This window comes from Pholcus phalangioides, unplaced genomic scaffold (genome assembly GCF_987345545.1).
Source record: "Pholcus phalangioides strain wild (caught in Gottingen) unplaced genomic scaffold, Ppha-v1.0 ptg000016l_1, whole genome shotgun sequence".
NCBI lineage: Eukaryota > Metazoa > Arthropoda > Arachnida > Araneae > Pholcidae > Pholcus > Pholcus phalangioides.
The window spans coordinates 2,835,341-2,863,307 of record NW_028301609.1 but is presented as its reverse complement, the minus strand read 5'-3'; the positions used below and the strand labels follow the sequence as shown (position 1 = coordinate 2,863,307).

At 35.2% G+C, this 27,967-nt stretch overlaps 1 protein-coding gene across 1 annotated transcript; it reads right to left on the bottom strand.

The window, feature by feature from the left end:
* Positions 1 to 5: 5 nt before the first annotated feature.
* On the bottom strand, positions 6 to 27,187 carry Fen1 (Flap structure-specific endonuclease 1). The gene is made up of 12 exons (XM_089245828.1): positions 26,596 to 27,187; positions 23,335 to 23,437; positions 19,792 to 19,894; positions 16,982 to 17,045; positions 16,607 to 16,716; positions 12,767 to 12,903; positions 12,496 to 12,562; positions 9,121 to 9,252; positions 8,503 to 8,589; positions 4,702 to 4,766; positions 1,675 to 1,795; positions 6 to 249 (listed from the first exon to the last, which is right to left on the bottom strand). The coding sequence occupies exons 1-12, from the start codon at positions 26,675 to 26,677 to the stop codon at positions 184 to 186; spliced, it is 1,137 nt and encodes a 378-aa protein (XP_089101954.1). The 5' UTR covers positions 26,678 to 27,187; the 3' UTR covers positions 6 to 183.
* Positions 27,188 to 27,967: the final 780 nt, after the last annotated feature.

Below are 27,967 nucleotides of genomic sequence, written 5' to 3'. Positions count from 1 at the left end.
TCACATTATTTTAAATTTTTTTTAATATGATTATATCACATACAACAGATCAAATGAGCAGCTTGTTTCAACCGTAATTTTTTCACAGTTAAAAAAAATTCATGGAAAACTTTTTTTTTTCTTCAAGGTTTAAAACTTAAACAATAAAACTGATGGAACAGAAGAAAATTTGAAGGAAAAATCCTATTTGCCTTTCTTGAATTTCCCTTTAGCCGGGGTCTTTTTCTTTTCATTTTTCTTTTCTTCCGTCTGCAAACAAAATGTAGGAAATTCTTAAATTTCCAACAGAATATAATGACTAGAGCCCGGATTATAAGCACTAAAAACGTGGCAAAATATGCTCTAAAAATACGAATTAAAAAAAAATCACCAAAAAAAGTCAAAAATTCCATTTCAAAAATTGGTAACAGAGAAAAAGTGTAAAAAAAAAAGAAAAAATGTTTTTTAAATGCATATTTTTTTATTTCTTAGTGCATATTCATTTACTAAAGCAATTCTCATGCAAATAAGTTACATGTTTTATATTCTAGAATTTCAAATGAATATACCAGTAGCTGCCCACAAATAAGGGAAAAAATACTCTGAAGTATGTTCACATCACTTACAAAACAAAAATACAGTAAAAACTGGCTTGTGAATAGTGGGCTTTATAAGAATATTGTTAAAAAGTGATAAATTTTTCACCTGAGATTTAACATTTGACAAAACAAATAAAACACGTGGCAAGCAAATAAAGTATTTAGGCTTTAGCTTAAGTCCATTTCAGTGAAAAATTGCTGAGAGTTGTGTGAGTTGGCCATATTTATGCTAACCACATTCATCAAAACAAAATTTAAAATACAGAACTTCCATGATTACATAAACAGTTTAACCTCATAATTATAATATGTCTATGCTAGGGCTAAAATTCATTTAAATGCAGACAGTAATTAGTTTGTCTTGCATTAACTAAAAAAAAGACCTGTCAAAAATTTTAATTGCAGCGCTTTCTAACAAGGATGAAATAAGATAATTTTAAACCCGACATCTATAGGCTGCCAGCTTGAGTTACGGTTATCAGCAAAGACTACAAACTAAATTTGCCTCTCCCTAAATGTTGCTTATCTTTTATGTAGATCAGGGCTGGACAAATCCAAGGCACGACATCACCAAGATTATATATTGGCACCTAAAATTTTGAATGAGTTAAATTGCTAAACTAAAGTATAAGTATGACACAAAAGTTTTTGATTTCACAATTATGTGTCTTCCAACATGGAAAGGGGCCAGAAAGTCAGAAAAGTAAAAGCAAACCCCTTATTTAGGACTGTTTTCTGCGGGAAACCCATACTACTTGACTTTTAAGAAATTTGGCTGGTGTCAAAATTTTTTTTATTTGTCTAGCCTTGATGTAGACAGGATGCAAACATTTCACTATCGATCATTGTTCACGTGCGGGAAAAAAATCTGAATTTATGCACTCATATTGAGAAATATTCATTTGAAAAATTGTAAAAATGTGATTGACTTTTCGTAAAACTTCAAAAACATGCACTTATTCTGAAAAAGGCCAAAATGTACATATACGTTAGCATATAATCCGAGCTCTAATAATGACTAAGCATTCAAAAAAATTAAGAAAAGAATGTTATTTTTGAACTAAAGCAAAATTAATTTTAAAAAAAATACATATACCTTCATTTTCTTTGCTGGATTAGTACTTGGCACAGCCTTGAAAAAAGTGTCCAATCTGCCTTGTGTGCTACTTTGCCTACTTTTCATCAGCTTTTTCACACCATTCCTTACTCTGTCTTCACTGCAAACACAAAGAAAAAAAAAGCAATTAAAAACAAATAAATAACTATACTCTAATGTGCTGTGGAGCCACCAAAAATATAAAAGAAAACCCTTAAACACAATTTTAATCATATTTTGTAGGTTATCATATCTTTACACTGCTGGCAAGAGAACCATAAATTCAAATTTTTATGAAGTTTTGCACCAAGTCCCTCGCTATCTTAGATTTCTGTATAAGGCTTAAGTATATGGATTTATAGAATATACAAGTCAACGATAACAAATCAACACAACAGATCACGAAGTTCCATGGCTTAGTTAGTTTCGAGAGGTAATTTTGTAAAAAAATTCAAACAGTTCTATCAAATACCCCAATATCAAAGCAGCCAATCAGGATGATGCTTCAAATTTATGAGCAAGCACTCTGTTTCAGTCTAACAATAGCATTAGACACTTACAGACATTGTTGTTTTTACAGAGAGATTAAGAGTTAAGATTTGTTAAGCAATTGAAATGATAATGGTTGCATGCAGACGTGCCAACTTTTGAAATCCAGAAATTCTCCTGAGGGGGGGTAAGCCCCCCCCCTGACATTCATAGACTCGATCAAAAAAAAAGTTCCTAAAAAAAATTTCAATTTTTTTTTTTATTAATAAATTAAGAAAAAGTTACATTCTTCCCCCCCCCCCCAAGGCAGGTTCTGCATTGCCCCTGAGAAGAATTTAATTGCATGTCAGTCTTACCATGCAGAATAGAGAAATCACATCTACGTAATGTTCATAAAGTATAAGTGTTTCCTTTTGTGGATGCTATCAGTGATTGATAATCTTGGGTATATGAATTTTTAAAAGCTTTATATTTAGCTGTATATAGCTTAAAGTTTTATATTTTCTTTCCGAAGATGTTTAATCGGAAGAAACGATTAAAAAAAATTCAAATTACAAAGCTGCGGACGAAAAAACGTGTTTACCGCACGGCTGTTAATGGAATACAATAACGGGTATACAGGAATTTCGGCAACCAAGGTCATGCCCCTGATAAATGATTGCCGATAAAGGCTACGAAAACGAAATCGCGTCTTTCCAGTTGCTTAAATGCGGTTATAGAGACTTTTTTACAACTGCTCGATGGAAATGACTACGGCTGTCGTCTACGGGTGTTTTCCCTAACGACGACGGTAATCATTGACGCCACGACAACGTGAAAGCTTGCGTAAAATCTCATTTTCTACCAAAATCTGGAGAAATTTTAACAAATCCGGAGAGCGAGAAGAAGGATGAAAAATCCGAAGTCTCCCGCCTAAATCGGGATAGTTGGCAGGTCTGTCATGGTATATATAGAAAACAGCCCCAGTTTGACAAATACACAAGAATTCTTATTTTTTTCTTCACTATTTGTCTTTATCATTGGGTCTTCTTTAATGTGTCAGTACCAGGCAAAAAATTCCAATTACTTCATATTATTTGCGGGAATGAAAATTCAAACAAGGGTGATCAGATTTTTTAAGTATAACCTGGGATGAGTATTCACAGCGACACCTTGGCTAACAAATGTTTCAAGTGACATCAATGCACACACTAACACAACAAAGCTATGTTGGGAGCTGAATTTTTGTACAAAACATAATCAGAATTAGTCACCCGACCCTGATTAATTTATATCCACCTCAAATTAATTTTTCCACATATACCTCTATATCTCTTTCAGAAAGCTTTTGAACCATTTCCTGTAAAATGAAAGATTAAGAAAATAAAAAAATGCATCTAAAAAATTAGCCAAGACTTGAATGTTTTCAAAGCACACTTAGTAAGACAGTCAACATCAAACTGAACAGTCTGGACATTCTGGGAATTTATATTCTCCATCTGTATGTATAATTTTTTTTTCAATTGGTTTAAATTTTAAAACAGGATCCCCCATCCCCTGCCGTGCTCGAGCGAGCTGAAATAAATTTTTTTCCATTCAGAAACTGTGAGAAGTTGGAACAATAAAACTTCCTAATGTGCACTGTTTTTTCGTAATGTAATGGTACGTTCTATAGATTCTTTGTGGAAAATCTTCAGACTGAAGAACTGTGAATGTGGGTCAGCTGAAAGAAACTGCTGAATTGAAGCGTTTGGCCAAACAATGGTCTATGTCGTTTTCATAAACTTTAGAAAAGACACAATAAAAGTCATAGCTGAATTAAAGAAATACCTTTTTTGCATGGATTGCAGCTGTGTAAACATACACAGCAACTACATCTGTTGGTTTCTGCAGAAACTTACTTCAAGAACGTGTAACAAAAGCTATATGGACAATTATTCAATAAAAAAAAAACAATTTTGCAAAAATGTAACATATACTTTCATTTGGCCAAATGTTTCAATTACAATATCTCGCCGAATGTGAGTGTAACTCAACAACAGTATATGTTCCCAACCACCTAATTTTTGTCGCCAGTCGATGTGCGTACTCAAGGAGAGTGAGTTGTATGCATTCTCAAGTCTGTAATGTGATTTTCTAACGAGTGTATGATTTTAGAAAAAATTATCTTTATTAGCCGAGGTACCATAGCTTGGAAAAGGGTTTTTGTTTTTAATGGGTACAACAAAATTACAGCTTTTTATGACCAAGTATCAGACAAGTGTTCTTAATGAACACTTGTCTGATAAATACAAAAGTAATAATAAGTACAATTTTCTAAATTGGTTTAATTCAATAAATTATTTTTACAATAAATATACAATTTTGACAATAAATTATTTTTCTAAATCATTAAACTCTTCATATAAACATCAAAGTATGCCTCAAACAGTGCATGTTACATGTGAGAGTAAATTTTACAAAAAATACTTGCAGACATCACATAACCTAATGAGATTTGAAAGATCTTCAAACATTATTGTTCGCTAAATGACAATACATGGAAAATATGAAACTGACCTGAATCCTTTCTCCTCACATAAGAACTTCACAAGTCCTTCTTCATCAGGATTGGTCCATTTAATCTGAAAAATAAATTAAAATGTTTTAAACAGGTGATGTAATTTAATGGTATTTTTTTATTGTTTCAGTGATTTATCTTTTTCTAAATTTTTTTTGCTTTTTTTTGTTCAGTTAATTCAATATTTGGTTTTGAAACATTAAAAAATTATAAATTTGCTAATTCCTATCTCCAAATAAATCAAGCTTTCTAAGCACACAATACAAATAGACAGGGTTGGTAAAAAAACCTGGTTTAAACCAGGTTTTTTTGGTTTAAACCAGTTTTTTTTGTTTTAAATAGTATTAACATTAAAAACAATGAAATTTCTGAAAAATCATTCACACTTCTAATAATTAACTAAAATGAAATGGTTATTAATGTAATTAACACTATTACCATACTAATTAATCAATAAATATTTCTTACATTTTAACAAAAACCAACTTTTGCAATTTAATTATTTTTTTCTCAACTCAATGGATTACTGTGTGTTTGAAAATTCTTTCAATGTTATTATTAATCATATAGTATATAAAGGTTTTTCTCCAGTTACTTTCAGTATGCTTAATTAGGAAGCTATTTTGAAAAAAGTAATAAAAATTAAGTGAATACAATGTATTTAATGAAGCATAAATAATGCAGATTAATTAGCAATGACTTACGATATACAGGATGATTATAACTAAAATTTTGATTTATAACACTGTAGAAGAGCCATTTGTCAAAATGACTTGAAAATTGACATGAATATTCCTGAAAAAATGCAATTTTATTTGGTAAAGGGGAAAAAATACTTAAAAATGTAAAATTAATGACATCATCCAACATGTGGGAAATTTGCTCGCAGAATGGAAACGATAGCCAGTCATGGCAAAATGATACCTTAATTATAGCATTGCATGATTTCATAATTCATGGAAACATCACAAAAAACAAAGTAATTGAACAAATAACTACAACTTACTTAAGAAATGTTAAATATGTTGTCCAACCTGAGGTTGAAAGCACAAAAATTGTTGTTCAACAACAGAATCGGAGTATGCCATGGTCATTTTGTAGATGTGCTTGCAATTCAGCTTTATTAAACCAAATGCCCCCCCCCCCGTTAATATTCCTGAGGAACTTCTAACATATAGGGGATGTGCTGGAGATTGCAATTCACCAAATTTTGCAATCTGACCACTGTTTATGACATTTTGAGGTACCCCCCACAGCCAGAAGTTAAAAGGGTTAAGGTGCATCCTGTCAAAATGGGTTTTCAGCAGCTGCTTTGCTGGTATTGCAATGTGCATCTTGATAGAAGTTCTATCCACACACTGATGCTGTGGAAGTGCTGAAATGATGTGGTTGCACAAAATAGATTATACTGCTGGCCAAGTACAGCATCATCTACTTGCACATTTTGCACTTTTTTCTTTTGCGAAAGAAACTTCCATTGCTTCAGGAGTATCCCTGCAAATTTTCAAGTCATTCTGATCAGTACTTATTGTATAGTTTTGGAGAATCAAAATTCAAATTATAATCTCCCTGTATATAGCTGATTATTTTTCATAAATCTGTTATTATTATTCAGTAGAACCCTGATTAACTGGACTTAACAGTGTGAAAGTATAAAAAAAACTACTATTGAATATTAAGACTGGGAGATATACAGTAGGAGACGTGCTACTTCTTATGGGAAAGAAAATGAAAATGTATGTGAGGTAATGTAACTACTAGTACACTGGTCTTTGTCCTTTAAGGACAGCTGATGTCTTTATTGGATTATAGGACCACCTGCCCCTAGCATGATGGTGTCACTACTGTTGCTGCTTCTTTGTGAAAGGAAAAAGAAACCCTGTGAGATATGTAATACACCACTACATTTAGATGTCTGATGCAATCCTTATTCATGAATTTGCTAAAGATAGAGCATCAGAATGTAGCCAAAGGGTAGAAAATGTTGTAAGAATGAGAAATTTTGGATTTTGTATATAACTTTAAATAACTAAGATACTTCATATGAAAAATATATATACACTGCTGGCCACCGTAAATGCAACACCCTGAAGGAAGCATGCAAATAATATGAAATTTACAACATGCATTAGCGGAGGTGAGATATGCAAATGATTAGAATTTCAGCGCAGACGCACATCACGCGCGCCTGTGGCGCCACTTCAAAGCGCTATTTAAGGCTTGGAGATTTCGACGATTTGAAGTACGGCAATTGTGTTTTTCTTGTGGTTTTTTCAAAAAAACGATCAATTATGCCTCGTAGAAAACAGCGATCATCTTTTGATCAAGTATCAGAGTTCGACAGAGGAAGGATAGTGGCCTACCGAGATTGTGGATTATCTTTCAGGGAAATCGATAATCGTGTTGGACGAAACCAAACAACTGTAATGCGGATATGTGATCGTTGGATGCAGGAGGGTACGACGGACCGACGTGTTCGATCGCATCCACCTCAGTGCACCACTTCACGTGATGACAGGCGTATTGTGCGTATGGCAGTGACGGATTGCTCAGCCACATCACGAACCATAGCACAGCACATTCAGTCTGTACCACATCATCCAGTGTCTGCGCATACCATTCGACGCCGTTTACAGCAGAGTGGTCTGTCCGCAAGACGCCCATTGCTTCGTCTACCCTTGACGCAGAACCACAGACGTCTCCGCCGCCAATGGTGCGATGAAAGAAGGATGTGGACGGCACAATGGAATGAAATTGTCTTTACTGACGAGTCACGCTTCTGTCTGCAACACCACGATGGTCGGATTCGAGTCTGGAGACACCGTGGAGAGAGGATGCTGAACAGCTGCGTTATGCACCGCCACACTGGTCCTGCACCGGGTATTATGGTATGGGTGGGTATTGGATATCACTCTCGCACTCCTCTAGTACGCATTGCCGGTACTTTAAAAAGCCAGCGCTACATCTCCGAGGTGTTGGAGCCAGTTGTCCTTCCTTACCTTCAGGGCTTGCCCACAGCCATATTTCAACAGGATAATGCGCGACCACACGTGGCACGCATTGTCCAAAGGTTCTTCGTCAATTGCCAGATTGAATTGCTTCCCTGGTTAGCTCGCTCTCCGGATCTTTCGCCGATAGAAAACATGTGGCCCATGGTTGCTCAACGATTGACCCAGATTACATCCCCAGCTGCCACACCAGATCAACTTTGGCAACGCGTGGAAGCTGCTTGGTCTGCTGTACCCCAAGAACACATCCAAAGTCTCTTTGAATCAATGCCGAGGCGTGTGGCAGCGGTGATCTCCAAAAATGGCGGCTACTCTGGCTACTGATTTTGGCAGGAACCACACTTCACAGAAGTCTATAAATTTAATCATTTGATGCTTGGTCAACATGTTATCTACAAAATAAATATTGTTGCGATATCTCTTGTCTTTCTTGGTGTTGCCATTTGGGTGGCCAGCAGTGTATATTCTGGCCACTTTTATGAGACATTTTGAAAAAGACCGCTTATAAAATCTTATGTCATTTAAAGATATACCATCAGAATGTACCCCAAGGATATAAAATGTGGTAAAAATGAAACATTTTGGCTAATAATGAGCCAATATGATATTTTTCAAGGAAAAAAATTATATTTAGGCAACTTTTATTTGATTTTTTGAAAAAAACCAAACTGGTTTTTTTAAAAAAACCACTTGGTTAAAACCAAGGTTTAAACCAACGTGGTTTAAACCAAACAACCCTGCAAATAGATTTAGTTTTTTTATATCTTTGACAGGTTTACAGTAATGAATTACTTCTATATTTGAGGAATCTGCAACATCAGGGGCTTTGAACAGCTTCCTTGCTTCTTTGTACATCCATCCTTCTGGCAAAGGATATTTCTAGGATGATATAACAAATTTTTAGACACAATACAAAACTTTTATTTTGGATGTTTTTATTGAAAACTTAATGAAGTGTGAATTAATATGATATCAGTATATTTCAAATTGAACAAAAACTGCAAATTTTTGATGAAAACATGAAAATATTTTGTTATCATAAATAATTACAGCAGGGCAGCTGTGTCCATGGTTTCAGCTACATGGGGGTTTTGAAAATTACTGAAGCAAGTAATATATAAGCACCAACATAAAATCTCAAATGCTGTTGAAGTTGCTGAGTTATGCATTAATTTGCATTTTATCAATTCAAATGCATTCAGACTCAAATCATCAATAAACAATTCAACAATACAATAACATTGATGTTTGTTATACAAATAACAAAAAAATTTAAAATATAAAACACTGTAATCTGTATCAAAGCAAGTTTCTAGTTATTTATTATGCCTATTGTGGCAAAAACAAATTATTTGACATGAATCTAAAGTTTTTAATAGTTTAAACTGGTTTTTGAGGGTGCATACTTACATTTTTGTCAAGACTTTCTGCAATCTTTTCTATGGACTTGTGTGTTTTAACAAGATCAAATGCTCTTTTGGGACCAATACCTTTTATACTGTCACAATAATCACATCCCAAAAGGATACACAGATCAATGAACTGAAAAACATTACATAAATTGTACAAAACAAAACTTCTCATTGCCATAGAAAGAAAAACTGAAATTCTATCATACACTTTACTGCATTATGATACCCACTTTAACAGTTGAAATAGGAAGTCCCTCTGCACAGCATATAGTCTAAATATGATTCATTAAAAAAATTAAGTCTATGTGAAAAGGCATTTTTTTATTATTAGGCAACTAATGGTATATAAGTATAATAATAAATAATCTATGCGAAAAGAATGTTATTACAAAACTACTTGCAAATTAATTACAAAACTACTAAGAAAAATGCTCTAATTCTTAAGTAAAGATTTTCAAAATGTTTCTAGTCATTTGTTTTTGTTGTTTTTTCTACCTCTTTCTCATACAAACAGCTCGATAGCTCTCCAACCATGAGATGAGACAGCTTTGTCATGTCACCTCATGTTAGACAACATTTTGTTTTTTAAATAAACCAGTTGAGCATTGAGAATTGCTTGTCAGCGATTAGGCTTTCATGTTTGAAAGCTGAAAAAACAGCATAGTCTGACTTGATGTTGCCAAGTCTCATCTTGTGCTTGGAAGACTACACCCAGGGATGGGAAGTGACGAAGTTCGTTTCTGAGCAGTTTTAGAGCAGAAAAATATAGGATTTGGAGTATTTTTTTTGGAGCAGATATTTATAAAATGGAGCAGCAAAATGAACTTACAAGAATATTTTTGTTACCCCCCCCCCCCACTCCTTTTCAAAATAAAACAACTGCACTGTCTTTTGTTATCAAACATCTTTTCATCAGCTGGTTTTGTTTTTGGTGTTTCAGGCTTTTGACACCTTGTTTGAAAGAGCGGCTGTCATACATTTTTTCGCACCAATCTATTTAAGAAGACACACTTTTTGCTTACTGAGGGCACTATTTGATGTCTGGAACAGCAGCAGTTTAAATAAACTAAAAATTTTCAATTTTGTTATACTCAGAAAGAAAATTGTTGCAAAATGGGAGAGAATTTCGGAAGATTCACCATGATGTTTGGCAATTTGACACTCATTATTTGACTATATCAGTAATTTAACACTCGTATTTTGACAACATTGGCGATTTAACACTTGTTATTTGACAACATTGGTGATTTAACACTCCTTATTTGGCAACATTGGCAATTTAACACTCCTTATTTGGCAACATTGGCGATTTAACACTCGTTATTTGGCAACATTGGCGATTTAACACTCCTTATTTGGCGAAGTTGCTAAATTAGCATTTGTAATTTGGCGAACTTCCTCTTTCACTCACGGAATGACTATTTTTTCATGAAACATCTTGATTTGATGTAATGACAATCAACTATAATAATTTCTGCTGCTTGCAGTGGTGACGTTTTTTCTTTTGCAAACGGAAACGGATTCACATTTGCGGTTTGAAGCTGAAAGACTATTACAAACTATCTTCAGCTGCATGATCATGGTTATTATCGGGATTTCGCGACGGAAAGCCAGATGAAGGAGCCGATAGTTTAAATAGGGGGCCGCCGCAGTTATCCCAATCCAATTTTCAGGGTTAAAGTCGAGTACGGGAACTTGCCAGGAAAATTTTGAAATTTATTTTTTTTTTTTTAAATCTGCTACTTTCTCTCCAATTTTGCAAACTTTTCTGGACTTCCGGCAACTCTTTCAACGAGAGACCAGATGGATTATCGGTTCCACATGCTTCTTGTAGCACTTTAAAAAACTGTCTTAGGGGCAAAGCTGCGAAGGGTAGACAAATATTAAATATTTTTTGATTGAAAATTTTCGATCAAATGTAAAAAATATCTCTGTAGTGCTTACAAAGTGTGAAAAGCACACATGGTTAACAAGTTTTTTTTCCCAACACTGCACCTTTACAGTGCAGTCAAACTTTCCAACAGAAAGCAGTATTTTTTCAAGGTCACGAGATAGCATGGCTACAGAAGATTGAAAGAGGTGGTGCTGAAAATTACATAAGGAATAAAACACGCTCTTCTCCGAAAGAATTGTTTTGCAACAAGCAGGAACAAAATTTTTTTTTGCATACTTTCTGAAATTCCAGGAACACTGAGGTTATTTTAATTAGCTACTTTGGCCATCTGGAGCAGAAAAATTTGAAAACACACTATTGGAGAAGGATGGCGTGTAACGTATCCATGGGCCCCCAGTGTAAAAGTCCGAAATCGTCATTGCATAAAATACATGAATGTTTACTTTTTGATGTTATTCATCGGCAACGGTGGTTGTATGGTGACGACCAAGGCCGATCATGATGTTGCCGGCCTGCGTTCATATGCAAATGAAATGACCTTAAAGCCGATTGGTTTGTTTAGACACGTGCGGCTGGGAGTTTTCCCTTTAAATACTGGCTGTAAGTTGTCACTCTCTCTCTTCTGTTGTCATATACCCATTCAACTAAAACCCTGTAGTTGGACGGTTGTCCATCTTACAACCACTTCATTTGGCCTTAGGCTGGGAAAATGATCCAATAGTTCGTTCATTATGTAATAGCTCAATTGTCTAAATCTTTTGAAATTACCTTTCGATTGTCTAAATGTTTCCCAGCAGGTCCAGAATCGAAAGTTGTTTTATTTTAATAGTTGAAAAACCATCACTAAGGACGTCGGATGAAAAATAACAAAGGAGCTGGCCTCATCAAGGATATGTGCAATAAATCTTGCTGATCCAGCTCTCAACCGAGGTTACCCTCCCCCGGAACCGATCTGGCCTTCAACCGAGAGGCCTCCTGGCGCTGATCCAGCTCACAACCAAGAGGCCCCCCTGGTGCTGACCCAGCCAGGCTACACTGAAGAAACTACCGACGTCGAGTGTCTGACAGGCAGATAATGCACGTATAAATTGACTGATTATGGACTGACCACAAACCGATGAGATTATACCATTTTGTCAATATTGAATTGAGGGTTTTATGTGTTGAAACATCTAGAATTTTGATTTGTGTAATGTTAGTCCGAACTTAATAAATAACATTTTCATGCAAAAATTGGTTACAAATTACTGGATATTTCAAACTGGGCAAGCAACTCCCACAAGGGACGTTGCAGGTGCAAGATGTTAATTTTGGCGCAGTGCGACGCAATTGGTGCAGAATTCCCACCCCTACTATACCACTTCGCTTCACTTTGCATGAATGAAAACTTTTGCAATGCAAAAAAATAATAATTCGCATCGCAATCAAATTAGACTGAATACCAACTCAAACATAAAGAATTTGAGGGGAAAAACTTACTTCATCCTGTTCCATTTCCATCTCAGTCAAAACTCGATTTAAATGGAATTCTTTTATCGGCATTTTCCTTTAACGAACACAAAAAACCATATACGTTACATCATTTACACTTTTTAAATGTTATTTTTTTATACAGACAAAAAATGATCAAACACCACATTTTATGAAGATAGCTGCATCATCACAATCATCCTCATTATTATAGAAAACATATGCATGTTTTCTATTATAATGAGGGATATTTGCTTGCTTGCATAATACACTATAATACCTTGCTTCACTGAAAGTCATGTGGCGTAAAAGAATGTTAGTTCCAAATGTCAAACCATCCATATCTTCAGTAGCAGTGGCATACACTTTTCCTGATTTTACGAGTTCTGCACATTGGGCTTCTGCCTCACATGGGGCCTTTGAAAAATAATCAAAAATTAACATAAATATGTTTGTTCCGTCATTAAATACAGGGTGTTCTGTTAATGGACTGACAAACTAAGAGGGTTGTTAGTAAGCATCAAGAGGAACAAAAATTGCAATGGAACATGGTGTCGCAAACCCCATTGAGAGAGTGAAAATCGCAAAAAATGCATGCAGGCTCTGAGTCCAGAGGAGACGAAAGGGGGATGTCAGTTGACCGCTAAATGCATTCATGGGCTCGCTCACCAAATCTGACGTCTCACCATATTCTATGGGGTCACCTTAAATCAGCGGTTCTCAACCGGTGCTCCGCGGAGCCCACGGGACTCCTTGTGCCTCCCCAGGGGCTCTGCGACCACTCGAGGAAAATAATAATATAAAAAAAAAACAGTAAAATTTAAAAAAAATTATTTTTATATTTTAATAGATTATAAATATTTTTAAATAGTAAAAATAAATCAGTAACTTTGATCAGTAATTAAAAAAATTTCTCACAGGACTCTGCCATAAAATGTTTTTACTAAAGAGGGCGCGCGTCAAAAAAGGTTGAGAACCACTGCTTTAAATCAATCATTTATACAACACCTGTAGGCACACTGGAGGATCTCATAGCGCGGATTGTCGTCACTGCAGCAGACATCAAAAGCATACTTGGTATCTTCAAACCCATCTGGGAATCATTTTTACGTCATTGTAGACAGTGCAATGACGCCAGTGGCTGCCACTTCCAACAACTCTTATAATAATTAATCAAATAAATCTTTTTGCAGTTATTATTGTACTTTTCGTCGTTCCAGCATGACGTCAAAACCTGCATGCGTTTTTCACAATTTTCACCCTCTCAAAGGGGTTTGCGACACCATGTTTCCATTGCAATTTTTGTTCCTCTTGATATCTACTAACAACCCTCTGAGATTGTCAGTCCTTTAACAGAACACCCTGCATTATTCGCTAAAGTATTGCACACAGTTGCAAATAAAACATAGTGTTGTTTAGACTTTTGGATATGGCAAAATAGTTCCAAAGAAATTTCATATATACAGTAGAACTTTGATTTTTGATCATAATTTGTTCTGTAATCCATATAACACTTGTATATTAACACAAACTTCCTCTCCCCCAAAAAAAAAATGGAAACTCAAATGGTTCAATCCACGTCTCCCTCACGCCAGTTAAGATTCTTTTTCAGAGATATAGTGCAGGTTATTTGATTTCATATACCGTATATACTAGTGTATAAGCCGACCCCCCCTCATTTCAAGACCACCAAAACAGCAGTAAATTTAAAACCCATGTATAAGCCAACCTCTAAATATCAATGGATTTTGGAGGGAAAAATCAAATGTGTTCGTGCAATAAAAGTTACAATGAAAAATGATTCAAACATTTTAACAAATAAATTAAAATGTTTGAATCATTAATCATATAATACGCTTAATATGAATTAATAGTACGCATCTTCAATACACGTGCTTTGGTATTCTCCTGCTGTGAATAAGTTCGTTTCTGCACGGGCTCTCTTAAATCGTCATTTCAAATATTTAAAATAATTAACAAAAGTAACGATAGAACAAACAACAAATGTAACTTGCTCGATGCTCCAAGAAAGGAATTCGGCTCATAGGACTAAAACTTTTTAAAACAAATAAAATAAAGGATCAATTTTAAAATAAGATAAAAATGAAAGAATGAGTGAGCACGCGTGGGGAAATAAGAAAGAATGGTAGTAGAAGAGGGGAAAAAATTCTTTGTTGTAAGTACGCCTTTTATGCAATTTTTTTCGACTGGTTTTTCCATAAAATGACGACTCTTTAACCAAGCTGCTTTCTTTCCAAGCGCCTTGAAATCAAGTTATGCTGACATCACACGGTATGCACCCGGGAAGATAAGACGCCTTCATGTATAGGGGTTCCTTGTATATAGGGGTTCTTCGGGAAGGGAGCTAATGATCGTAGTTCAATGAAGGGAGGGAGAAAATTAGCGACCTTGAACCAGTAAAGTTCCTCCTTGAAGAAAAGAAAAACGCTGACAGCAGAAAAGTGCGCGAGACCAAGGTTTTTTTGCTAAAAAAAGTGGAAAAAGTGACTTGGGCCTGAAAATACGTAACAAAAGTGACTAGTTTCTAAAAAAGTGACTTTTAGTGAAAAAAGTGGCCCGTGCCGAGCCCTGCACATTTCTTCTTCTGAGTCTCTGAGTTCTATATTGAAAGCCAATACATCCTGGCATCTTCAACTGTGCTCAGTTCCGCCCATTGTGACACTGATACAACACTTTTTAAAGGATTCGACAATGATTTCGTTGGAAACAAAATTCCACGCCTCATGAACCCACTCTGCCAATGTCAGGTTTCATTAAGGCACTGCTTTTTTTGGTTCTTTCTTCAGAACTCATCCAATCAGCCCATAAATTCCTTGAAAAGTCTTTAAAATGCTTGTTGGTGCTCATACCTAGAGGCTGTAAAATCGATGTAAATCCACCAGGTATCAAAGCCAACAACGTTTTTGATTTTTTGCTTTTGATTTAATATCGTCGGTTTGAATATAGCTATAAAAATCACTCTACTGATAAATAACATCATCCAAAGTAGCCCAATGACATCGAGGATATTTAAGCTAGACATGTGAAGGCCATGCAGCTATATGATTTGGGTAAGGAGGGGGGGGGGGTCGATATTTTCTCCACAAGAACTGCTGTCCCACACATGCATAAGAAACCCCCCCAAAATTAAGGAAATTTTTCAACAAAAAAACTCGACTTAACACGAGAGTATACGGTAATTGTATAGTTACTTATTTTTTTATTGAAGGTATGAGTAAGGCTTGAGGACCTGACCAAAATTCGGAAATTTCATTGAGCTTCCCCGACTCCTCTGAAGTTGGTTTTCTGTGGTTCCCAACTTCTGAGTACGAATGAGAGCCGAACTCCCCATTGAAATTTCCCTACAGAGAGCAACAGGCCTACAATGCCACAAATATTCAATCATTAGACTTCATTAAAAATTTTAAATATAGATGGCAGCACTGCATATGCATGGCCCTAACATATTTATTTTGCTCGAGTCATGCTTGTTTCAAGTAGCAAGAACCCGAAACAAACACAACTCTAACAAAATAAATACCTCAGGCCATGCATATACACGCTCACACAACATGTTCTGACATGCACCAAATTCGTTAGAAATTCCTCAGAGGGATATGTATGAAATGCATGTACAGTTAGTAGTGGTAGTAGCACTGAAAAATCAGACAACACTAGATACACACTCATATTGTTAGAGATGCACACACTTTATCCCACCAAAGCTGGGCTGAAAGAGATCTAGAATAAGTCTAGTGGCAGAAGTCTGCCGTTCATAACCTAAACAGAAATTCCCATAACAGAAATCCTCCCATAACAGAAATCCTCCCATAAACAGAAATTCTAATCTTCACCACCTTCTAAAGACTATCAAATGCGTGAATATTTCCTCAACTTTTGCCTGATATTTTAAATTTTTTCCTGACCATTTTATTTACCTGACTTTCCTAGTGTCAGTTTCCACAATGATATAAAATAAAACTAAAAAAAAAAAAGTTGTAAAAACTTTTTTTAAATATAATTTTCAATCACAAAATCAGCCAATAGAGGAATATACAATCAAACCAAGTTAAGACACACAAACTCACTGAATATGAATAAAAAACCTTAAAAATACTACCTCTACATATGGAACTCCCATTAACCTCAGCAACTGTTTGCATTCATCATTGTGTTGCTTGGTCACTTTCACAAGTCGTCTACTGAATTTCGTGACATCTTCTGCGATACCTGAAGATATTACCACAAAATGCAAATGCACTTTTGAAATATCCTAATAACATACATATAATGCAGTCAGACCACTGGCTATCACTTCCAATATCACTACTCAACCTCAGGATACTCATCACACAAGGCATAATTATGTCATCAAAGAATAATGTTTTTCTAATTCAGTCAGTGGCTATCATAGATGGGAGTTCTTGCTGATAGCTGTAGAAAACAGCTTTAAAATATCGTAATGCTCAATATGAAACATTTCAAATTTGATTACCTTCTTCTTCGGCTTTATCCAAATTCTTTTGAGCTTCCTCACGTCTCTCTTGTCTTTTGTCAAGCTAAATATGAAACAATATAACATTGAAAAGGGAAATCAGAAACTTTTTTATATTTTGTAATTTTTTTTTCAGTATATTTTTATTCACCAAAAAAAAAAGCGTGGACAATAGCATTTCCCGTTGTTCATAACACTGGTTCTAGTATGCAAAAACATGATTCCACAAATAGGTTATAACTACTTTACTTAGCTTATAACTACTTTACTTAGCTTATAACTACCTTGTTACAAATATCTTAGTTAATATTATAAAAGACTTTACAATTCATTGCATTAATTATTAATAGAGCCCGGAAGTTCAGGCAAAATGCTATAAATATCTATTTTTGCATATGTTCAAATTTTTTTTTTGCGAAAACACATTTTTTTTTATTATTCCTGCCCCAATGCATATTTTAACATTGTTTTACATTTGTTTGTGAATTTTAGAGGGCATATTGCATAGAACTTGGGTATTTTGAGAATGGAGAACTTCAAAAGACTTGACTGCATTGTATATGTATAGATCATCAGTTGACATCTTGGCTTACCCAGACCATGCTCAGAGGGCTCTAGGGCCATTATTGTATTGGGGGAATGTTTTATACAATCAATCATATCAAGAAGTTTTAGGTATTTAGTATTTGATAGAATTGACCAGATATACCCTCAGGAGTGTTTGATAGGTGCTGCTACACCGTGGCCCTGCCCTTGAAGTATATGTCTGTATATGGTAATATGAATGATAAAAAAAATTTCTACAGTAATAACACAAGGTAGCTGTGTTTCAACAATACAAATATAATAATGAATTTTCCAAATAATGCAGCAAATAAATGAGAATCATTCGAAACTCAAAGGAGCCCTACAACCAATTCCTCTATCTACGGGCTTAACGTCTGGCAATGCTGGCCCTTGAATCAACCTTATCCGGAAGGACCACAAACACTTTATTTTCGGCATGAAAGCAACTTAATTTTGAAAATAATACTGTCATTATAAGCTATAATTGAAACAGTGGACGGAGTAAGTGCAAAAATTTTTTAACCAGTTTTCAGATATTCAGTACATAGGCTTTCCATTGTTTTCCCTTTCTTCCATTAATTATAAATGCCTATTTCAAGCATTTTAGTGCCTTTTTGCTTGACCATTTTTAGTGAAGAAGCTTCAGGGATCTAATTATTAAATACCTTGCATTTGTGGATGACTTCATTGTCATTTTGTTAAACATTAGCCAAATTCAGCAAGGTGACAAAGCATTATAAATAAGCGTGCACACATGTATTCAGAAGAATATATGGGGGGGGGGGCAAGACAATTAAAAATTTGAATTCTAAATATAATAATAAAAACTATGCACTGTTTTAATAGATTTCAGTTAATTCAAATGCTTTTTGAAAGTGATTTTGCATGGGTATTCCCACATATTTTATATGGATTACAAGTTTGGGGGGGGGGGGGGAGTATAAAAATTCAATCTATACTATAAATAATCTTTATGACTGTTTTTGATGTGAAATTCTAAAAACCAACAGTTCTATACTCTAAATTTAATATACGTCAACTTTATTTGTATAAAATTTTACTATTCACGTATAAGAATCCGATTGGTACTCCAGAGTGAATATACAAAGAAGCACTATGATATCACAATATCTCTATCAAATACCATTATAAAAAGACAATTTTCAAAAATTCAATATATTTTCTTGCTCTAAGAATATGTAAAGTATTTTATGATATTATTAGACAGCAGCAATCATTTTATATGTTTAAGGCTAGAAAAAATCACATACTCGAAATAAGTGATATTGAGCAATTTGTTTCATTTGATGGTTAATGAATTTGTAAATTTTAAGGAGTAAAATTTGTATATATGTTTGTTGTAGGAAAATATATCTGCAATGTAACACATCAGACTATAGTATAACATTTGAAAGCAATATATTTGGCATGACTTGCCTCTCTCTACAGCTATTGTAGAATATACCTTTGCATGTTGCCAAGAAATTTTCTATGTAATTCATTAGTACGACTCATGGAAGGTTATTTATATCCCTTTGGATCGAAAAGTGCTTGTTTATAATTTTTTTTTGTCTGTTTTGTCCATTGTGCTGTTTGTTGAAAAAAAAAGTTGGTAACTCTCAATTTTTCTGCAAGAGATTTCTTGTGCCCCTTCCTAAGGCTTATGCCTTCGTACTAATTGATAAAAATTGCAATGTGCAATTGAAGTATGACGAAAATAGAGTTCAGGAACTCAAACAGATATAGACTTCAGGGTTAAGGGAGAAGAGAAAGATGATAAACCCTGTTCTAGCGCACCAAACCCACTTAGCACCAGAAATTTTCAGTGAACAAATCTTCAATTTCCAGGCCTTACACATGTAAAATTGTGATTTGATATAACGTGAAACTCATTATAGGGCCAGGATTATGCAAAATAAATGGTGGTGTTAAATCAATGTTAGACTACATGTACACAAATATATTACATCAGTTAGTTAACGCTGCGGGGAGTGGGAAATCATCTCCTATGAGCCAGTATCTCAGCCTATGTTAGGGCTAAAAGCTTAATATGAAAACATTCCTTAGTCCCTAATACTTCTACTCCCTTCAGAAATGGCAAAATCCATATATTAATGACTCATGAGAAATGCACGCTCTTAACACAAATAGTTCAGCTGAAAAATAGGTAATTTTCAATTTTACATATTCAAATATTGAAGAGTAGAAAAGTGTAGAAAGAATATTATTAGAAATGCACTTACTTCAGCAGACTTTAGTTGAGGAGGCTTACCATCAAATACATACACAGGTTTTATTCCGTTATCGAGCATACGAATGGTTCTGTAGAAAAGCCCAACCAGATGGCTAGAAATTCATAAAAACAACAGCATTAATAAATGCTTTGAAAACCCACACAAAATTATGACTAAAATGACCTACAACAAAAAGTAAATGTGGTAAAAGTGATATAACAAGAGTTTACAATAACAAAAAGATTGCCATTCTAATAAACTTCTTTTCATGAGTACTTTAGCTGCGTATACTACAGCAATGCAACCTTCAACATTAGGGTGAATGACAGTGCACAGCAAAGCATTTGCAATAGCGAGATTCTCATTGTAAACTCCATTCTTCGTGTAACTGTAATAGCCAATGGAAAAAATAAACAAAAAACTGATTCAGTCAGTCAAGGCTAGTAAATAATAGTTTTAATTCTGTTTGTGCCAGCATGTTTTGTCTAATATCTTCCCTGATGCAAAGTAATGTTAACTGGAGAAAATCTTTTTCATTGAAGCTCATTTTGAATTTGTAACCTTTACTGAAATCGTGGATGAACATAATTTTTAAAGATGATAACGTTATGACTCTAAATATTTTCACCTCATATATTTGCAGAGCTCCCACTCAAAGCATTAGAAAAAGTAAGAAAAAACAGGACTGAAAAGTAGGACGGGGAAGGTAACCCCCCTAGACAATATAATCATAGCATAATAAAAAAATCCCTAAAATTGTTTTTTTCTAATTGAAAAAAAATTCCAGTAGCAGTATCCTATAAAACTTAACTCACGCCAAAGCAAAATGTCAGAAATGATTTGGTTACAAAAACAATTTTTAGCCAAAACAGAGTACTAGCAACCAGATAAATCTTTTCTGTCTCTCCTCACAATATACAGGGTGGGCAAAAAGTCAGTAGAAACTTTAAAAATTCATAAAAACCAAAATTAAAAATGGTTTGCAGGGTTAGCATCACTAGGTCACTGGTACGAGTGACTTTGGTGGAAATAGGCAAATGAGACAGTTATAAGAACTTGTGCTCCTAATCCACAACCAGCTCACCATTGTAAACAGTGTAATAGAACAAGGATGCTGAGTGTGAAGGATAAAGCTTTCTTGGTGAAGTTGCTTTACGTGAACAGTGAATCAGTGACCCACTGCCTTGCATAAATTCCGAGTTCAGAAGAATATAAGAACTGGAAAAGGAAATATAAGGACTTTTTAACAATGACAGGGCTCATAAAGCTTGTTTAGTGGTTTGAGGAAACTGGAACGCTGGAGGATCGTGTAAGAGCCGGATGACCATGTTTAAGGAAGGCACGTTAGTGTGTGTTGCAGCCGAAATGGAAGTGTTAGCGTCCGAATAAGCTGCAGGGACCAGCAGTGCTTGTGAAGCTGCAAGATGCTGGGCTTAGCACCATCCTCGGTAAGCAATATTCTTCACGGAATCCTTGATCTGTACTCATGCAGATTGCAGTTGTGCCATGCATAAGTGGATACCGTATAGAGGGAAGCATTTGCGAAGTGGGTTTTCTCTAAAATCGAACATAATCCCACCTGGGTCTTTAACATCTTGTGGACAGATGCTCATTTTTAGCTTCACTGTGACATTAATACCCATAACTGTCACATCTGGGCAACGTCTAATCTATGTGAGCACACGCAGAAACCATAGCATTCCCCCAAAAGTGACAGTGTGGTGTGGGTTCACAGGTTCGTTCATCGTAGGACCCTTCTTTGAAACGGAGTGAACATTAAATGGGTGGAAAACAGCTATGGTGAATGCACAGTGTTATTTAATGCTTCTGAGCAAGAACGTTGTGTCATGTTTGCGTGAAAGAGATGCACTTTCTACAGTCACGTTTATGCAAGATGGAGCAACTAGTCACACTGCTACTCTGATTAAGGCATTCCTGATACAGACGTTCAAGGAAGACAAAATTATAAGCAGGCGTTGAGGGTTGCCATGGCCTCCTCAGTCTCAAAATTTGACATCGGCAGACTTCTGGTTAAGGGGATATTTGAAATCCTGGGTGTATCGATCCGGTCCATCCAATCTGTCGGAACTGAAAGATGCAATCCGTTGAGAGGTGTCATGCATACATCCAGACTTGCTGCACTCTGCCGTTGCTGGATTTGTGACTCGCCTGCAATGTGTTCTCCCCCTGTGGTGGTGGTCATGTGGAACACATACTGCTGTAATAAACGATTCTGAGGCATTCTGTTCATTATTTGCGTATCTTTTCTTTGACTTGAGTATCTCAGCGCCACCTATCAGCTGCTTAGTGAGGTTTTTCCCATCTTAAAAAAATTCCAGTAACCTAGTGATTCTAACCCTGCAAATTGTTTTTATTTCGGTTATTTTTCCAGTTTCTAAGAATTTTTCGCTCACCTTGTATATTACATTCTTTTTTTTTTTGGAGTCTTCTAAAGTGCAGAGTCTGCCAACTGCCGTTGACAATGCACAGCAAATTATGAAGCCATATAAGTTTTTTTAAGAATGATGTTCTTTCAAAACCACTTTTAAAAGCACAGAGAAAAATTTATGAATTACAAGATCTGATGTAAATAAGTAAAGGTGAACTGGATGGTTTTACTGCATTGTCCATTCTTTTTTTAAAGGGATTTGTTTATATTTTACTGTTCAATACCACTGTAATCGTTTTCGACAAATGAGGCACTTTCATTTCTAGCTCTTTGGTGCACATTGTAAATATTGTTTATGCCTCTTCATGCCTTAAAAATACAGAAGACAACTGAATGCTATTGGGTAGCATCGGAATCACCAAACCTAGAATAGGCCTATGTGTCCAACTGCTTTGTTATGTAAATAGTTGTTTCACCTATACACAAAATGTGTACCATAATTTTGAATGGTGAAAGTTAGTTACTGTACAAGACAATGAAGTAGTAAATACAAAATTATTTTTTTCATCCAGACAGAAGTTTTTAATGATTACTTTATTTGTTGAACCCTCGAACTAAGCAAATGAGAAAGTAATAAACCAAATGGTCCACATACATTCCCTCTTCCCAAATAACCTAAGAAATGATACAATTTATGCTTTGGCAGAATCATTAATTGAAATTTACAACATTTGTAATATTTGGCAATATATTGATGATTCAATGCTCAATTAAAATCAATTACATTAATTTTGTTGATAGGGATTAGTAGAAAAAGTAAAACAAAACTGAGAAAATAAGACATTTTACTGAAAGTAAGAAAAGTAAGACGAGTGGGATCCCTGTATTTGTCACGTCCATTTATTCCGTGAAATATATATTTAACGTATTGAAGATTTGCATTAGTTCTTTCTTTCTTACCCATTGTCAATTTTTGAGCAGCTTCAACACTAACTGATAATTTTGTTGACGAGAAACACATTGTTTGGCAAGAGTTAGCAATTTCGTTTCAGTCAAAATCAGTGATGTTCAAAATTCTTCCTGTATCTAGAATAATATAATTCAAAGTTTCAGATTTTCTTAGTTGAAACATTGTCTATGATAATGGTATACGGATGTATTACCTTGTGGTTTCTCCTTCTGCATTAGTCAAGTTGTTCGCCTCTTGTCTCACAGCGATAAGAAACTGATAAATACTCATTGAAGCATCCACTGCAATTTTTCGACCTGCGTGATAAATGATAATCATTAATTTCATAATGAAAATTACCCTTGTGACATAATAACAAGTTACACCAAGGTCTGACAGTATTTCATTCCACATCTATCAATACGGCCTTGACATCCCACAGCTCAGCTGAGGATTTTTCGCAAATTTATAGTGTTAAACAGGGATTGACAAATTGGAAAAAATATTTAGTTGACAGCTGAATTTCATAAAAGCCAAGAATGTGTTTTTGGTTCACAAAAAGTAGTCTTAAATAACACTTTTAGACTTCCCTGGGACTAGATAATTTGTTATAATTTATTCCTCACTTAGAAGACGTACTGTAATGAAACTTTTAGGCACCATTTGGATTTTTCAGGTTGTGCATTTCATATTTACATTTGCACTGATTTTTTACATACTTCTAATTTACATACATTATAATTTTAATTCCTCAGTCTTGTTCTTATTGAACTCAGAGATTTTTTTACCAAACCCAGTGAGCTTTGTTTTGCCCTGACCATTGTATCCCACAGCAGAATATACCAAAATCTGCGACATACGTCCCAGAACATTTAGTGCTACTACAGGATAATCTGGAAGAATTTTAACACTTAAATGACAGAATATTTATTTCTTGTAAGCTTACTCTAAGACCGTGATTTTCTCGTTTGGAAATGAAAAACAAATACATATAGGAAATTAAAAATCAAGAAATATCGTTGCCGGTCTTTCGCGCCTCAACACTGAAACACAAGAAATCTCATGAGCGGTTGTTTAAGTGTTAAGAAAATACTCATGTAGAAAACACTATTAAAGGAACTTTTACTACAGAACATTTCCAGTCAGTTGAGGGCTGGTCGCAGAACAATGCAAAATATTCTGCTTTGGGGACTCCAAGAATGTTTTGTTTGTCATTGTTGCTTGTTTTTATCATTATTTTTTTTTCTTTTAACAGCCATGGTATTATCCCTAATCGGTGATATTTTTCTTTGACAAGAAAGATGTCCAACTCAAGCGCTTTGGGACATTTTTCTCACATAGAAATACAGAGACCGGTCCCCCTTCCATTGCCAAATGCAGTGTCCGATCCCCCTTTTATCGCCAATTGTAGCAAATCGCAGTCATTAGACATATGCTGCCAAACAGTTCATTAGTAAGCTAACCATATTTCCTTGATAGAAATGCGAGACAACCACATGATGACATTTAGCACATTTGTTGTGACAACTTTTGAATTTAAATTTTGTTAATTAAAAATAATCATTTTCTTGCTTTATTTTTTAAAATCCTGTTTTAATATTTTCCCGTTTTAATATTTTTTAGTAATAACGGGATTCGACTGCACTACAGTGTGTTTCAAAAATAACTGAACTGAACTATTGGCCCAAAATTCTCTCTTAACGCTTTTGTTTAAAATGTGAAACGTCAGTACACCCCACATTTTCTATATAAGTGCTGTCTTAAAGAAAGATGTCCAAGAAAGATATGCAGGGATCCTAAGAGAAGTGGGGCCTCAGAAAAATGAGTAATTGAATTTTTCGAGAATTGGCTCAAGATACTCTATTTTACGTTAGCATTAGAGATGCGAGGTGAGAATATTCTCCTGGATGTAAAAATTGGAGAATAATCGAGAATATCCATTTTCCTTTTAAATAATTTATATTTTTTTATTAATTGTTTATATTATCAAATATAAATTGATTTTCATTGCCTGAAACATTTACAGCACAGCAATTTTTGGCATATTCACCACCAATGACAACTTTTAGTTTGAGAATATTCTCAGAATATTCTAAAATTATGTTTAAATAGAATATTCTCTCGGTCATGATGAGAGGTTTTAAAAGTTTGGTTATGAAGATTTTAGAAACCTTTAGATTAAAACCTTAAAAATTATTTAAAATTATATAAACTTTCAGTAATAAGTTCAAAACAAAAGAAATTGAACCAAAGTTGATTGATAAAGGAAGCTATTCTTATATAATCACTTTCATTCTAAGATACAGAACTGTTGTTTTCTTCAATGCACATACACTTAAATTCTGTATCACTCACATTTCTTTAAAAGTTGCGCAATTCAGTCCTGTTGGTTTCATTTTCTTGCTTTCAAACTTGAATATTGGGGTCTACAAACTTCAATATATCCATCTTCTTGACAGGAAGAGAGATGGGGGACAGAATATTCTTAAGAATACTCTCGAAGGACTATTATAAATTTTCAGAGAATATTCTTATCGTAAAATAATAAGAATTATTCTCAAGTTATTTGTAGAGATTATTTATTATATAATCCATGTTATTACAAATACTCTTGAGAATAATCTCTGGAAGGACTATTATTAATAACTTGAGAATAATTATTATTTTTGATAAGAATATTCCCAGCAATTTGTAAAAGTACTCCTTCCAGAGAATATTTTCAAGGGTATTATATATATATATTATATAAACAACAGGAGAATATTATCAAGTTATTTACAATAGTAGTCCTCTTCCAGAGAATATTCTCCTAAAGATTATTCTCGAGAATTTTACATCTCTAGTTAACACTAAATCACTTCACTAAACATGTGTAAACAGTCCTTAACGTTGGCAATACATTCTAAAAGTACTTGACTTAAAATTTAGTTTACTTGATCACTAAACCTGTGCAAATGGGCCTTAAGTTTTCGAACTACTTGCACAGCCTATTTTCCACATGGGTAAATAGGACACGTGCCCATACCTCACAAATTGGTTGCTGTTTTATAGGCACAAGCCCACACCTCTACCTCAAAGAACACTTACATATATAGAGAAGACCTGAAAACTCATATTTGCCCACTGCTCGAACTCACGAGATACAGGCCCTGGGGTACTTGAAGCATGAAAGGTTCGGAACCACTGGTATGAAAAAACAGAACGAAAAGAATTCTTCCTATGGGTGGAGATACAGGAGGGTATTGTCCCCCCCCCCCCAGCGTCACAGGTGGAGTTGACTGATGTATGTAAGTAAATATGAATTGACATCATCGTGCCCCCCCCCCGACTTTCAAGTCTTCGCCTATGCCAAAGCCCCCTACGCTGGAAACTTTGTCAGCCCTTTCCTTCCGCAGGGGGGCATAGTCTAGTAAGTGAACGAAATGATTCCCAAAGGAATATTTCGCAGTAAACACAACAAATATGTCAAACTTACCAAAATAATTCTTTATTTCGTTCTCTTTGATAGCGGAAGGTGCGTGATTAGCGATCAGCTTGGCAAGTCCCGTAATTCCCATTTCGTGATTAGCGGACACAAACTATTCTGAATCAAATAATTTCTTTTCTGTAAAAAACTCGCGGATAATTCGCACTTTTCTGCTTACACTGAAAGGGCCAGAATTTTTCCCGCTTCACAACATAGTCACCAGCTATTTTATGATAAGGTACCAAATGGAATGAAGATACGATTCCATTAGTGAGCATCAGACGCCTTAAGAGAAAGGCGGACTTGTCGTCCTCCACCTTCGGGCAACAGATTCAGTTTTTGTTTGTTCAATTAGACGTCTGACCCTTATGCCGGGTTTTCCTAGGAATAAATTTGTTGCTCTGTGTGAACCGAATTAGACTATTTCGCGCCGACAGAAACGTGTTACATAATCACGCTACGCGTTTGTGTTTTCCACTGAGCCATGAGTAAACTTTACTTATAGCTCAGGGGTGTTTTCCTAGCGAGACGCATCAGGGCGGTTATATAAAGTATATATGGCTTTGGCATCAGCTACTATGTCGTCTGCATGCTCCGGTTTGAACGGAAGGAAAAGAAAACACGCAAGAGTGAAGAGAATATCGGCAAAACCGCGGCGCACGACGCATTTGACTCCTCCAGAAGCAGTCGGCCAATCACAACTGACGTAAAGCGCTGTCGTCAGGCGTATTGCGCTCTGTAGGAAAACAGTCATGCTGCTTTTCTTACTGGTGAGTGGTCGGCGTATCGCGCTGGCGAATCACGTTCCTGTGACGCGCGCGTCACAGGAAACCTGCTCCTAGGAAAACCCGGCTTTAAAAAAAAACACGAACGAGAAGCGACGGTTGGCCACTGAGCTATAAGTAGAGTAAGTTTACTTATAGCTCAGTGCGGTTAGCAAGCCACATTTAAATAGCGTCGTAGTTTGGTCAAATGCAGCTTTGGTCAAAACCGACCATATTTACACAAGTAACGTATATAAAATGATTATTTTGTACTTTTTGGGTATTTGGACAACCCATCGATGTAGTAGCATCGATGGTATCCTGTATGAGCAATCGGCGTCAGGAACATTTCATCAGTGCCTGACTGAAAAGCATCCAACAAATGGTCCGCCGTGTTTGTTGACATGTGAAAATTTGGACAGCTTTGACGAGCACTAAAAAAAATATGAATTTATTGCCATCTATGGTTTGGAAATAGTACTAGTAGACAGTTTTCTATTTGCTTCCTAATAATAGACAGCAGCACGAGTTCTATTTGTTTTTGATCCATTAATAAAATTCTCAAATTTGCGGATGGACAACTAAAAGACAATCATTGTCGAAAAAATTTAAATGGA

Bases quoted from the DNA above. Each gene is read 5' to 3' on its own strand.
- Fen1 (XM_089245828.1), bottom strand. From the start codon at position 26,677: ATGGGAATTACGGGACTTGCCAAGCTGATCGCTAATCACGCACCTTCC. The intron at 23,438-26,595 runs GTAAGTTTGACA...TTTATCACGCAG, and splicing joins CGAAATAAAGAATTATTTTG to GTCGAAAAATTGCAGTGGAT. The intron at 8,590-9,120 runs GTAAGTATGCAC...ATATCATCCTAG, and splicing joins CAGAAAGTCTTGACAAAAAT to AAATATCCTTTGCCAGAAGG.